Source organism: Rhinopithecus bieti, unplaced genomic scaffold, assembly GCF_001698545.2.
Source record: "Rhinopithecus bieti isolate Rb0 unplaced genomic scaffold, ASM169854v2 scaffold_3043, whole genome shotgun sequence".
NCBI lineage: Eukaryota > Metazoa > Chordata > Mammalia > Primates > Cercopithecidae > Rhinopithecus > Rhinopithecus bieti.
Window position 1 is genome coordinate 1915894 of NW_016804580.1, and position 14113 is coordinate 1930006.

Genomic DNA, 14113 nt, shown 5'->3' on the forward strand with positions numbered 1-14113 from the left:
AGCCAGGATGGTCTCGATCTCCTGACCTCGTGATCCGCCCGTCTCGGCCTCCCAAAGTGCTGGGATTACAGGCTTGAGCCACCGCGCCCGGCCAAGTTACTTCATTTTTTAATCTAACATTTAATTATGACTTTTGACATGGAAAAAACTGTTCTGTGTTGAAAGATGTACCCATTTGTGCATATTTATAAATATGAACAGCTGACAGATATGGAATCTTAACTGACTAGGTAGTCATGAAGATTTTCTTTCATGGTGCCTTTTCATGGCTTGGTTTTAGACACATGGCCTGATAAAGCTTTTAGTTTATGAAAATTCATAAAAGCCAAATTAAAGACAATAGCATTTTCTGACTGGGCACGGTGGCTTACACCTGTAATTCCAGCACTTTGGGAGGCCAAGGTGGGTGGATCACCTGAGGTCACGAGTTCGAGACCAGCCTGGCCAATATGGTGAAACCCTGTCTCCACTAAAAATAAAAAAATTAGCTTTGTATGGTAGTGCCCGCCTGTTATCTCAGCTGCTTGGGAGGCTGAGGTGGGAGAATTGCTTGAACCTGGGAAGTGGAGGTTGCAGCGAACTGAGATCGTACCACTGCATTCCAGCCTGGGACACAGAGTGAGACTGTCTCAAAAAAAAAAAAAAAAAGATAGTAGCATTTTCTGAAATTGATGGTTTTAAACATGATATTGTAGTTTATATAAAGTTTGGACAATTATGTTTATGTCACAGTTTTAACTTATACAGGGATTCACTTAAGTTTTAGAAAAAGACAGTAGGCTAGACTATGAACTTCATGAAGCAGAGTCAGTCTCCTCTTGTTCACTGCTTTATTCCTAAAGCCTTGCATAATACTTGTCACCTAGAAGGTAATTAATGAACATTAGTTATGGAAAGTATTATGAACAGAATTCTTTGGTACCTATTGAATTTTTTTTACCAGTGCCACTCTAATTTTTATGGAGGTGATTCACCCTGAAAGTCTTGCTTACCTAATTAGATTAATCGAAAGGGTTGGTATCCTTTAGCACTGATATATACAAATAGTACTGTATGTGGTAGAATCAAATTATCTGAGTACTTCCAACAAGATGAATGAGCAAAAATGAGAAGTTTTCTTAATTTACCGTTAGATCAGAGAAGTGACTGCTGATAGAATTCATTAAAAAAAAAATCTGTCCTTTGCACATTTGCCTTAAGAGCTTCAAGTTCTGCAGAGTTTGTGTTTTGTTTCAGAAATTAGATAGGTCTATTGCAAAAGAAAGCACAGTTTGGATATTTCGGTCTGAAGATTGATTGATTAATTTTAATTTACTTCCAGGCATGAGCTGACTTGTTTTTAGTAGTTACGACTTCACATAGAAACTGAATGGTTGAGAGTGGTCTGATGGATCGGGAGTGGGTGTAGGGAGGATGTGGTAGAGAGGAGCTCCATCTTAAATCTGTTTTCTTTGAATCTGACAGTGCAGTTTGTTGAGGCAGGTTGGAGTAATACTAGTAAATAATGAAACTCAATATGATGCTTCCAGTTCATCAGCTGACATATACTGTGTAGGTAGTTATGTACATTCCTGCAAAGTCTGTTTTCTGTCTGGTTTGTGATTTGAGAAAAAGACTTTGGAAGCTGTATCCGTATAGAAATACTGCCCCCTTTTCCTTTACCCTTTTACAAACTATATGAGCCAGATCTATTCATAAAAAGATGATTTTGTGGATGAACATAGTTTTGACTGTTGTGACCATAACATCCAGTTTGCCTTGGACAATTGTAGTTTGTGCCTGCTGTTCCTCTGTTATGTCCAGTGAGCACCGCCTTTCACTCTCAAAAGGGTGCTTGTGTAGAGGATGAATTACATAGACACCATGCTTGTAATCAACTTTCATTTGTCATTGGAAGGATAATAGCCATAAATATACTTACATTAAATTCACTTGTAATCCCCATAGCTTTTAAAAAATAGTATTTTAACCATACTTTTAATAGCATGGTAAGATTTAATAATTATATATATATATATATGTTCAGTATTACCCATCTGGTGGACATACTAAAACTGAATTAAAATGCATAGGACAGAATGAGATAGTTCACAATAGTGGGTAAGTTCTGTTTTGTAGACAATTCTGAAGGGATTTTAAGCTAGTATCTAAAAGATACTGCTGTGTTTGCACAAACAAGGTGTTCATCAGCACTTAGGAGCATTCTTACTGGCTTTGCAGCTCTGTCCTTTTAATGGTTCAGTAACCGATTTTATTTTGGTGCCAAAGATATCTTTGCCTTGGTTTTTACAATTGGCTGTGGTAAAATAACATTGGAATGTCTAAAATAAAAGGAATAATTTCATTTCAATACACCTTTCCCCATCATCCTTTCCAAAAGCCACAGGTTTCTTACCTTAAAATAAAAAAGTGATTTGTAAACAAAATATATAATCAATTTTATTTAAAATTTGGTAAATAAAGTGTACAGGATTATTTTCTAAAATGTTTATTCAGCTGAATCATCTTTGGATTATTTTTTACTGATTTTAATTTTAGTATTCAAATAATTCTTTTTATCTGGCCTTTACCATGCCTTGAAGTGATTGTTTTGTGTTTTTATGTCAGCATGGTAGTCACAACTGCAAGTTAGTATGGGATCGCAGACCCTGGCTCCTAAATTAAGTCCAACTGTGAAAAAGGCCAAATCTAAATAATAGTGTTAAAGTACATAGTTTCTTCAGTCTAATGATGCTGCTATCCAAACATTTTAATATCTTACAAAATCAGTAAAGTAGAAGAAAAAAGTTTTAGACTAAAAAAATCGAATGCTTGACACATAATAGACATTCAATAAATATTACTTCTTTTGTGTGTTGTTTCTCCCTTCATGCTCTTTAGGTGGAAGCAGCCTCACAGGCAGTTGAGAATCCTTAAAATCAGGAATCCTACCTTGTATCCTAATTTTCTATATAATTATTAAAAGGATTTTTTGTATTTATTACAGTGCTAACTAATTATACTTAAGCGTATTGCTTTACTTTCCAGGGCTCATTGGAGTTCAAATTGCTTGAGAAATGTTTTTGCTTTTATAAATATATGTATATTTCACATACCATCAAATTTACCATTTTAGAATATGCAATTCAGTGGGTTTTAATGTGTTCATAAGTTTGTGCAACAGTATCTAATTACTGAACAATAATCATCCCAAAAAGAAACCTGTACTCATTAGCAGTCACTCTCATTGCCACCTCTCCTCATTCCTGGAAACTACTAATCTACTTTGTATCTGTATGGATTTGCCTATTACAGACATTTCATATAAATGGAGCTCTGCAATATGTGTTCTTTTGTGACCAGCTTTCTTCATGTGGTGTAGTTTTTTTTTTTTTTTTTTTTTTTTGGGGAGACAGAGTCTAGCTCTGTCACCCAGCCTGGAGTGGAGTTGGCACAATCTCAACTCACTGCAACCTCCACCTCCCGGGATCAAGAGATACTCCTGCCTCAGCCTCCAGAGTAGCTGGGATTATAGGCACATGCCACTGTGCCTGGCTAAGTTTTTGTATTTTTAGTAGAGATGAGGTTTCACCATGTTGTCCAGGCTGGTCTCGAACTTCTGACCTCAGGTGACCCGCCTGCCTCGGCCTCCCAAGGTGCTGGGATTATAGGTGTGAGTCACTGCGCCCAATCTTATGTTGTATAATTTTTTGGAGGTTCATTTATGTTGTAGCTGGTATTAGTACTTCATTTATTTTATTGTGGTAAAATATATTTAACATAAAATTTACCATTTAAATAATTTTTAAGTGCGTAATTCATTGGCATTTAGTACATTCACAGTATTATTCAACCAACACCACTATCCATTTTCAGAACTTTTTCATCATCCCAAGTAGAAACTCTATACCTTTGAAATAATAGCTCTCCATTTCCCCTCCTAGCCACTAGTTACTTTTTTCTATGTTCTGTCTTTATGAATTTGTCTATTCTAGGTACCTCATGTAAGTGGAAACATAGAATTATGTGTGCTTTTGTGTCTGGCTTATTTCACTTAGCATAATGGTTTCAAGGTCCATCCATGTTGTATATATAGCGTGTGTCAGAATTTCCTTAAGGCGGAATACCATTCCGTTGTATATCACATTTTGTTTATCCATTCTTTTGTTGATGGACATTTGGCTGTTGTGAATACTATTAATACTACTCTGAACGTGGGTGTACAGATACTGGTTAGAGTCCCAGCTAGATTATATGTGGTTATACTTAATTTTTTGAGGAACTACCACACTTTTCACAGTAGCTACACCATTTTACATTCCCACTGGCAATGTACGAGTGTTCTGATTTCACTACATCCCCTCCAATACTTGGTCTCTTTCCTTTCTTAAAAACATAGCCAGCCTGGTGAGTGTGAAGTGGCGTCTCAATGTGGTTTTGATTTGCATTTCCCTAATGACTAGTGATGTTGAGCATCTTTTTATGTGCTTATTGGCTATTTGTGTATCTTCTTTGGAGAAATGTCTATTCAAGTCCTTTCCCCATTTTTGAATTGGGTTGTTGTTTGTTGTTGAGATGTAGGAGTTCTTTATGTATTCTGGCTGTTAATCCCTTGTCATGTGTATGATTTGGAAATATTTTCTGCCATTCTGGTGGGTTGACTTTTCTTTATTGATGGTGTCCCTTAATGCACAAAAGCTTTTAATTTTGTTGTTTAATTTATGTATTTTTTTAAATGAAGAGTTGATGTTAATTTGTAAACATTTGGTAGAATTCACCAGTGAAGCTTTCTAGTTCTGAGATTTTCTTTGTGGGAGGTTTTCTTAATCAGTAATTTAGTCTTTTTACTTGTTACATAGCTCTATTCAGATTTTCTGTTTCTTCTTAAGTCAGTTTCTTTTATTTTTTCTTTTTTTCTTTCGACCCCTAAGCATACCATAGTTTCAGTAGTTTCCTGTCTTTGTAGGGATTTGTCCATTTTAACTGGATTTATCCAATTTGGTGGCATAAAGTTGTTCATAGTGTTTTGTAAAATCCTTTTTATTTCAGTAAGGTTGAGAGTAATGTTCCCTCTTTGTTTTCTAATTCTATTAAATTGAGCCACCTTTCTTTCTTGGCCAGTCTAACCAAAGGTTTTTCAGTTTTGTTGATCCTTAAAAAAAAAAAAACTTCTGTTTTCATTGGCTTTTCTCTATTGTGTTTCTGTTGTCTGTTTCATTTATTGCCTCTCTTTATTGTTTCCCTCCTTCTGCTTTGCTTGTTTTGGGTTTAGTTGCTCTTTTTCCTGGTTTCTTAAGGTATGATCTTAGGTTATTGATTTGAGATCTTTTTCCCCAATTCTTTAGATTGTAGCAAAATAAACATAGCATAAAATTTGCCATCTTAATGGTATTGAATACCTGCATTATGTTGTGAACTATAGTCACCATCTACCTCCAGAACTCTTTTTTTTTTTTTTTTTGAGACGGAGTCTCGCTCTTGTTGCCCAGGCTGGAGTGCAGTGGTGCGATCTCAGCTTACTGCAAGCTCCGCCTCCTGGGTTCATGCCATTCTCCTGCCTCAGCCTCCCGAGTAGCAGAACTCTTTAAAACTGAAACTGTATACCCATTAAACAATTGAACAAAATTGAACAACAACTCCCCATTCCCTGCTCTCCAGGCCCCCTGGCAACCACTTTCTGTCTATGATTTTGACTACTCTTTTTTTTTTTTTTTTTTTAATTTTGGAGATATGGTCTCACTCTGCCACTGAGGCTGGAGTGCAGTAGCACAATCATGGCTCACTGCAGCAAGTGATCAGCCCACCTCAGCCTCTGTAGCTACAAGTGTGTGCCACCATGTCCGGCTCATTTTAAAAATTTCTTGTAGAGACAGGGTCCCACTATATGGCCCAGGCTGGTCTCACACACCTGGGCTGGAGCAATCTTTCTACCTTCATCTCCCAAAGTGCTGGAATGATAGGTGCAAGCCACTGTGCCTGGTCTTGATTTTGACTACTCTTAGTACCTCATCTAAGGGGCATCATACAGCATTTGTCCTGTTGTGACCAGCATAATGGCTTTAAGATTCATCCCTGTTGTAGCATATGTCAGAATTTCCTTTTTATAAAGGCCGAATAGTATTCTGTGTATGTATATACCACATTTTGCTTATCCATTTATGTGTCTGTGGACACTTGGGTTGCTTCCACCTTTTAGCTATTGCGAATAATACTGCTGTGAACACCGGTGCACCACTATCTCCTCCAGATCCTGCCTGCTTTCAGTCCTTTGGGGTATATACCTGGAAATGGAATTGCTGGAGCATATGGTAATTCTATTTTTATTATTCAAGGAACCATTATACTGTTTTACACGGCACCTGTAGCATTTTACATTCCCACCAACAGTGCACAAGTGTTTCAGTTTCTCCACATCTTTGTCAACACTTAGATTTTTTCTGTTTTTCTTTGTAGTAGCCATCCTGATGGGTGTGAGGTAGTACTGAGATCATCTTTTTTTTTTTTTTAAATGTAGGTGCTTATAGGTATAAATTTCCTTCTGAGCACTGTTTTTACTGTACCCTTAAGTTTTCTTGGGTTATGTTTTCCTTTTCATTAATCTCAAAGTATTTTCTGATTTCACCTGTGATTTTTTTCTTTGAGCCATTGGCTATTTAGGAGGATGTTGATTTTCACATATTTTAATTTTCTACATTTCTTTGTTCTTTCAAATTTTATTCTACTGTCTTTGGAGAACATGCTTTCTATGATTTTTTTTATCTTTTTAAATCTGTAGAGACTTGTTTTGTGACTTAACATTGTTTATCCTGTGTAATGTCCATATGCCCTTGAGAATAATATATTGTATTATTTTTAGTTGAAATAATTTATAGATGTTGACAGTGTGTTATTAGAGGAAAATATATGTCATTTTAATCTGATGATTTAATATTTTGAGGCTATCCTTTTGACTTATATAAAGACTCCCTGTTTATGTTATCTTAATTTATTGGGAGGCACATCTGTGGCCAGAACATAGCATGTTTGAGAGTGACAGGTATGAATCTTGTTAGTGCCTATTACTGCCTGGTAACTGGCATCATGGGCAAGGAACTGTACTTCAGTAAATGGAGGACTTGGTTTGCTATGAATGTTTTGAACACTGAATAAGTCCTTTGCTATTATATAATTTTTGAGAGCCTAAGCACATGATGTTTCATAGGTTATATGAATGGTTACTCTGCTTTACTATTATCACTAATTACCATAAAACATCCCCATGAAATGCATGTTTGCTACATGCTTGACCTGTCATTTAAATAGATCTGTTTTTACTGAGCTATGATTCATCTACAACAAAAAATGCATCCCTTGTACATGTATGGTTTGATAGTTTGATGTGTTTTGACAAATATATACACCTATAAAGTATCATCCCAACCAAGATGGCATTTAATCACTCCCAAAAGTTCCTTCTACCTTATGCAATTACTAATATGTGTATTGTTAGTACTCCTGTGTCTAGCACTAAATATGTTTTTTTGTTTGTTTGTTTGTTTTTTTTTTTTGAGGCGGAGTCTCGCTCTGTCGCCCAGACTGGAGTGCAGTGGCGCAATCTCGGCTCACGGCAAGCTCCGCCTCCCGGGTTCACGCCATTCTCCTGCCTCAGCCTCCCGAGTAGCTGGGACTACAGGCGCCCGCCACCTCGCCCGGCTAGTTTTTTGTATTTTAGTAGAGACGGGGTTTCACCATGCTAGCCAGGATGGTCTGGATCTCCTGACCTCGTGAACCGCCCGTCTCGGCCTCCCAAAGTGCTGGGATTACAGGCTTGAGCCACCGCGCCCGGCCGCACTCAATATGTTTTTAAGATGAATTCATATTTTTGTGTGTATCAATATTCCTGTTTTTTTGGGAAGAGGTATTACATTGTGTTAATATATTGCAGTTTATCCTTTCATCTGTTGATGAGCATTTGGATTGTATCCAGGTTTTGACTCTATGAGCAGAGCCTGTGTGAACATTCTTATACAGAATACTGGATAGTGTGCTTTCACTTTCATGTCCTTAAGGGAAATTATGGTTCTGTGATTTCATTTGATGTAAGCGTTAGATATATGTTATTTGATTTCCAAATATTTGGATATTTTTATGCTATCATTTTGTTATCAATTTGTAGTTTAATTTTGTTATGGTCAAGGAATGTACTTTGTATGACTTTAGTCCTTTCAAATTTATCAGTGTTTGTTTTACAGGAGAGAATGCAGTCCATTTTGTTGAATTTTCCATGTACATGGGAAAAAAATGGGTATAGTGCCATGGGTGGGTGGATTGTTGTGGAATGCCAGTCAGGTCACGTTGTATGATAGTGCCATTCAAGTATTCCATATCGGTAATTTTTTTTCTTGTGTTATCAAGTCATTGAGGGGGGCATGTTGAAGTTTCCAGTAGATTTGTCTGTTTTTCCTTTCAGCTCTATCAATGTTTCCTTTATATATTTTGAAGTTCTATTATTGTGTTCATACACATTTAGAATTATGTTTTCTTGGGGGACTTAACCGTTTTATTATTATGTACTGTCTCTCTTTATCCCTGTTAGTATTCCTTGTTATGAAAACTGCTAACAGTAGTGAACTGATACAAGTATAGTTGGATTACAGTCTTACTCTGCCATTTTTCTAGATGATTGGTTATGTTTCTTCTGTTTTCTCTTTCTGTCTTTTGTGTATCAACCAAATAGTTTTTATGGTTTTTTTTTTTTAATTTAAAACTTTTTTTTGAGACAGGGTCTCACTCTGTCTCTCAGGATGGAGTACAGTGGTCTCTCAGGATGGAGTACAGTGTTGCCATCACAGCTCACTGCATCCTCGACCTCTGGGGCTCAAGTGAACCTCCCACCTTAGGCCATTCCCTGTGCCCCTAGGAGCTGGGACCATTTCTGGCTAATTTTTGTATTTTTTATTTTTTTTTGTAGAGATGAGATTTCACAGTGTTGCCCAGGCTGGTCTCGAACTTCCGGGCTCAAGCCATCTGCCCGCCTCAGCCTCCCAAAGTGCTGGGATTATAGGTGTGAGCCACTGCACCCAAGCTATTTTATTTTCATTTCTCTCTTAAAAGTATTTGTAGTGGTGGCTCTCTGTTAAATTTTTTCATTTTTTTCTCTCTGTACTTCAGTTTAGATACTTTCAGCATATTTTCAAATTGACTGATCTTTCATTCTTACCTGATTAATTCCATCCATTTTTCACTTTACATATTTTTTGTCTCTAGAGTTTTCTCTGGGCACTTTTTAATATATCATTTCTTCATGATTATGTGGATTATTTCCAGCATACTTTAATAGCTTATATAAAGTCCTTGACTGCTAATTTCATCATCTTTGTTATTTCTGCATTCTTAGTTGACTGAATTTTCTGCTAGTTGTGTGTGATAGTGTTCTTCTTCATATCATGTCTTCATATTATTTTATTGAATGCTTAGTATTTTGAATTTTACATTGTTGAGCATCAGGTGTTGTATTCCTGTTAAGGAGTGTTGGACTTTATTTTTCAGAAGTTGTTACATTTGTCTGTGGCTTATGTTGTTAGGCCATGTGTAGGTATGGTTGAGCTGCGTTGCTAGGGTCTAAACTCCCCTGTATATCCACTGAATGCTCTGGATTTTCAATAGATGCTTCACTGTGGTCTCATTTCTGACAACTGTGTGAACTTTGGATCTCTTTAGCATATTGCCCTGGTCGCTTTTTGACCAGTTTCATGGAGTTTTTCACCTGTGCATGTGTGGGTTTTTCAGAAAGTCTTCACTGATACTTGGAAACTGCCTCTACGCAGAAAGTTGAGGCAAACTTCTGGCTTATCTAATTAATTTTCCTTCTTGTGGATTATCATTCAGTACTGCCTGTGGCCTCATGTCTTTAAAAAGTTAACTTCAATGTGTATTTTCAATCTATTTTTCCAGTTTTGTAATTGTTTACAACGGGAGTGTATAGTCTGGTCTGTTTTTCCACCCTGGCTGGAAGTGGAAGTCATGACCTACCATTTTATTTTCAAAGCTTTGTTTTTTTTCCTACCCAGAATTATCCTGAAATGCCTCATCTATGATTACTAATAAGAGAGCCTGTTAATTCTGTTTGAAAATTTAAAGGAACTAATTTACAGTTTTCAACCATGTTATTAATAAAATTAAATTTCCCTACTTTATCATAGTCTCCCTTTTATCATAGTCTTTTGTCTATAACAGTTTAAGGGGCAGGGGGAAACTAGACGTATTATTAAGTAATTTTTATTTTCTCGTTTTTTAGACCTAAGGATTGTCTTCGGTCTATTATGAGAAGAGTGAACCACAAAGATCCTCACGTTGCTATGCAGGCTTTGACTGTGAGTGGTTTCTTTTAACCTGTACCACAAAATTATCTGCCACAATGGAGCCCCTTTAACTTCTGATTTTGTGCTTTTAGCTTCTAGGAGCATGTGTATCAAACTGTGGCAAAATTTTTCATTTAGAAGTATGTTCAAGAGATTTTGCTAGTGAAGTAAGCAACGTATTAAATAAGGTAAGGAGCATTATTTCCAGAAATTAATTAAGGCAGTCTTCTTTCTTCACATATTTTATTGTTTAAATCTTCACAAAGGACTATTCTGTGCTTTTTAAGAAATCCTTTCTAATATGTGTCTATCCAGTATATGAATAAATATTATGTTTTGCTGAAGAGACTGCAGATTCATGTAACTTTGAGTTAGTTTTTTCAAGCCATATTACAGTATTTTTAACCTGTTCTTTTCCATCATACTTTCATCTGATAAGAAAACAGGTATTTCTATATCTAATTAAATAATATCAGTCTATTTTAGGTACCGTTTTTGTAGGCACAAGATGTTTTCCTAATGGAAAACCTTTCAGAAATACTGCCAAAAGTCTATGGCACCGTTGAGTTTTTATCTATATCAATAAGGCCACTTCCTGGCCATCACAGGATTTTAATACTATACTGCTGTTCTTACTGGCCGAACCCACAGCTGGAGTTGCCTCAAAAGTGGTGGCGGGAGAGTTCCCACAAGGGACTGCCCCAAACTTCCAGATAGGGCCAGATGAGAATCCAGAAAAAGAGGCACTAAATGCCAGGGTGATCAGTCTAAAGCATTTATTAGGGAAACTTATGAGGGCTGCAGATTTATAGGAGGATTTAAGGAATTTAACTCAAGGTTGGGGCTGGTTTCTATGTTTTTAGCAACACATTTGATCTTTTAGTGTTTTGAGCCGCAACCTGAACAAATTTATCAGTGCCTGAAAATGTTCAAGGCCCCAGTTTGGGTCCAAACCTATGGTGGAAAACATGCAGCTGGCTGGGTCACAGAGCGGGACAAGGCACTCTGTTTTTCTGTTGGGACACAGCAAAAAGCAGGGAGAACTGGTGACCCTACAGCTGCCCACTCAACTGCGTGTAGAATTCTAGTCACACAATTCAGGAAAGTTTTAAATTTTCAATTAGTAATAGGTGAGTTCTCCCAGTAAAAATTTGTGCATTCTAAAGGTCATTATTTTAGCTTTTTTAGGGGAGTATTATAAATCAAGAAAAGTTTTGTTTGTTAAAAGGGAAAATGCCTGATGTTTTGGGAAAATGAATAGTTCCAAGTTACAGTAGAAAAAAAGCTGTATAGAAATATAGTAAGAATTTAAAATTCTGTACTTTTTGAACATCATGGTTAAGTGATAATTCTTTCCCTTGCCTGCTTTTTGCATTAATATTTAGTTATTTTCTACTAATTAATAAGCATTGTCTTTTAATGTCCTGAATGTCTGTCGAGATGTACAACTGTTTATGAAGAGATTCTAATACCATGTTTTTTGTAATGTAGGTGAAAAATGTGGTATACAAACCTGTGTATAATAGTGCAAACAGCCATTTCAAAAAACGACTACCTATAGGCAAAGAGGACTTCTCTTTATTTTCTGAATGTTTTACAATGAACATATTGGTTTGGTACCTAATAACGTCCCACCTTTTTTTTTTTTTCCCAAGGCTGCATCTCGCTTTGTCACCCAGGCTGAAGTACAGTGACGTGATCTCAGCTCACTGCAACCTCCGCCTTCCGGGTTCAAGCGATTCTCCTGCCTCAGCCTCCTGAGTAACTGGGATTACAGGCATGCGCCACCACTCCTGGCTGGTTTTTGTAAATTTTAGTAGAGACGGGGTTTTGCCATGTTGGTCAGGCTGGTCTCGAACTCCTGACCTTGTGATTGCCTACCTTAGCCTCCCAAAGTGCTGGGATTACAGGTGTGAGCCGCCGCGCCCAGCCAACATCCTGCCCTTTTTAAAAATTTCCTTTTATTAAACAAATTAAGTTCATATATAGTCTCAATAAAGCATTTACAAATCCATTATGTGCTCGCTGGCCAAAATACAGTTTACGTGCACTTAGGAAGAATCCTTTTTCTTCCAATAGAGTAATCTAAAAGTCTAACCTTCTCCACTTTTAAAAGCTTTAGCTAATTATTTAGTAAACATTAATTTGAAATACATTTATGACATTTCATAGAGGAGTTATCTTCACTTTTCTCTGCTATCTGTGAAGATTTCTTTATATCTATTACATCAAATAAAAAGACTTTAGATAATTGCCACTATGAAGATACATCAGTATTTTAATGAACTGGCCAGGTTTTTTTCCATAAAACAATGAGTAAAATAATTTATTTTGAAAACTCACTACATTTATCTCTTTAATACAGAAGAATAGTGCCCTGCACACCTGCCTTAGACTAACCTCAGTCAGTGTTGTACATCAACCATAAAGAGTTAACGTTATTTTGAGCTGCATGCGGTGGTTCATGCCTGTAATCGCAGCACTTTGGGAGGCTGAGGTGGGCGAATCACTTGAGGTCAGGAGTTCAAGACCAGCCTGGCCAAAATGGTGAAACCCCGCCTCTGCTAAAAGTACAAAAACTAGCTGGGCATTGTGGTGCGCACCTATAATCCTACTCGGGAGGTTGAAACAGGAGAATCGCTTGCACTCCTCCCCCTCCTGGGAGGCGGAGGTTGCAGTGAGCTGAGATCGAGCTGCTGCACTCCAGCCTGGGCCACAGGGTGAGACTCTGTCTCAGGGAAAAAAAAGGAAAAAAAAGTTATGTTATTTTGAAGAAATTAAATTTTCAAGACGATTAACATGCAGTGTATCTCAAACCAGGCCCCAGATAGTTAAGCATCATGGAAAAAATGCATAGTCATGAACATTAAGAAGTCAGGAAATCGGAATAAAGGAACTATATCGTTTATTCTCACCTTCCAACTTTTGTATTGCTTTGCAAAAAGGAAACAGACACTTTTCCTTGTCTTACTGATGTACAAACCTTACTTCATTACAAAATATTCTGAAGTCCTTTCAGATCTCCAAAATGTTATTACCTATTTAATGCTTTAATTTGAAGTGAGATATATATTATGGGTTTTTTTCATAGTGTGAACATTCGTTTTATTTCTAATAACTATATTTTCTTATTTGTCTATAGCTATGTGTAATTTGTAATTCAAAAAAATCTATAACTTTATAATTTTATATTTAAAATGTCTGTATTAAATCATTGGCTAGGAAATTGGTGCTCTTTTATTTCTTTTTCTATTTTACAGGGTCATCCTAAAGTATGTGAAAAATTAAAGGCTCTTATGGTTGAATGGACAGATGAATTTAAGAATGACCCACAGCTTAGTCTAATATCAGCAATGATTAAGAATCTTAAGGAGCAAGGAGTTACGTTCCCAGCTATTGGCTCTCAGGTATTTTGGGAATGAAGCTGTGTGTGTGCGCTGCAGTTTGTTTGTCTTCAATAGCTATGTTTATTTGAATTTTTTTCTTCATTCCCTGGTCATTTTTTACTACTTCAGAGAAATTTTCATTAGTAATACTAATTGTATTAGTAACTAGTTGTATTGGTAGTTAGTAATAGTAGTTTTCTGGCATTCAGAGGTGCCAGAAAAGTGTTACAATGGAATATTAATGTGCTCCAACCTCTCTCCTTCTTTATAAATGAATTGGTTTAACAATTTGCAGTTTTTGAAATTTTTTGGTATAGTTTTTGTTTGTTTGTTTTTGAGACGGAGTCTAACTCTGTCACCCAGGATGGAGTGCAGGGACGTGATCTTGGCTCACTGCAACCTCTGCCT

At 36.6% G+C, this 14113-nt stretch overlaps 1 protein-coding gene across 7 annotated transcripts in view; it reads left to right on the forward strand.

Moving 5' to 3' along the window:
• Nucleotides 1-14113, forward strand: part of STAM (signal transducing adaptor molecule) — a 71612-nt gene that overhangs the window by 31749 nt on the left and 25750 nt on the right. For all 7 annotated transcript variants that reach the window (XM_017869198.1, XM_017869199.1, XM_017869197.1 and 4 more), the window contains 3 exons: nt 10256-10331; nt 10412-10507; nt 13580-13726. In XM_017869198.1, the coding sequence (XP_017724687.1) occupies nt 10256-10331; nt 10412-10507; nt 13580-13726 (319 nt within the window). The remainder of the gene's footprint in view (nt 1-10255; nt 10332-10411; nt 10508-13579; nt 13727-14113) is intronic.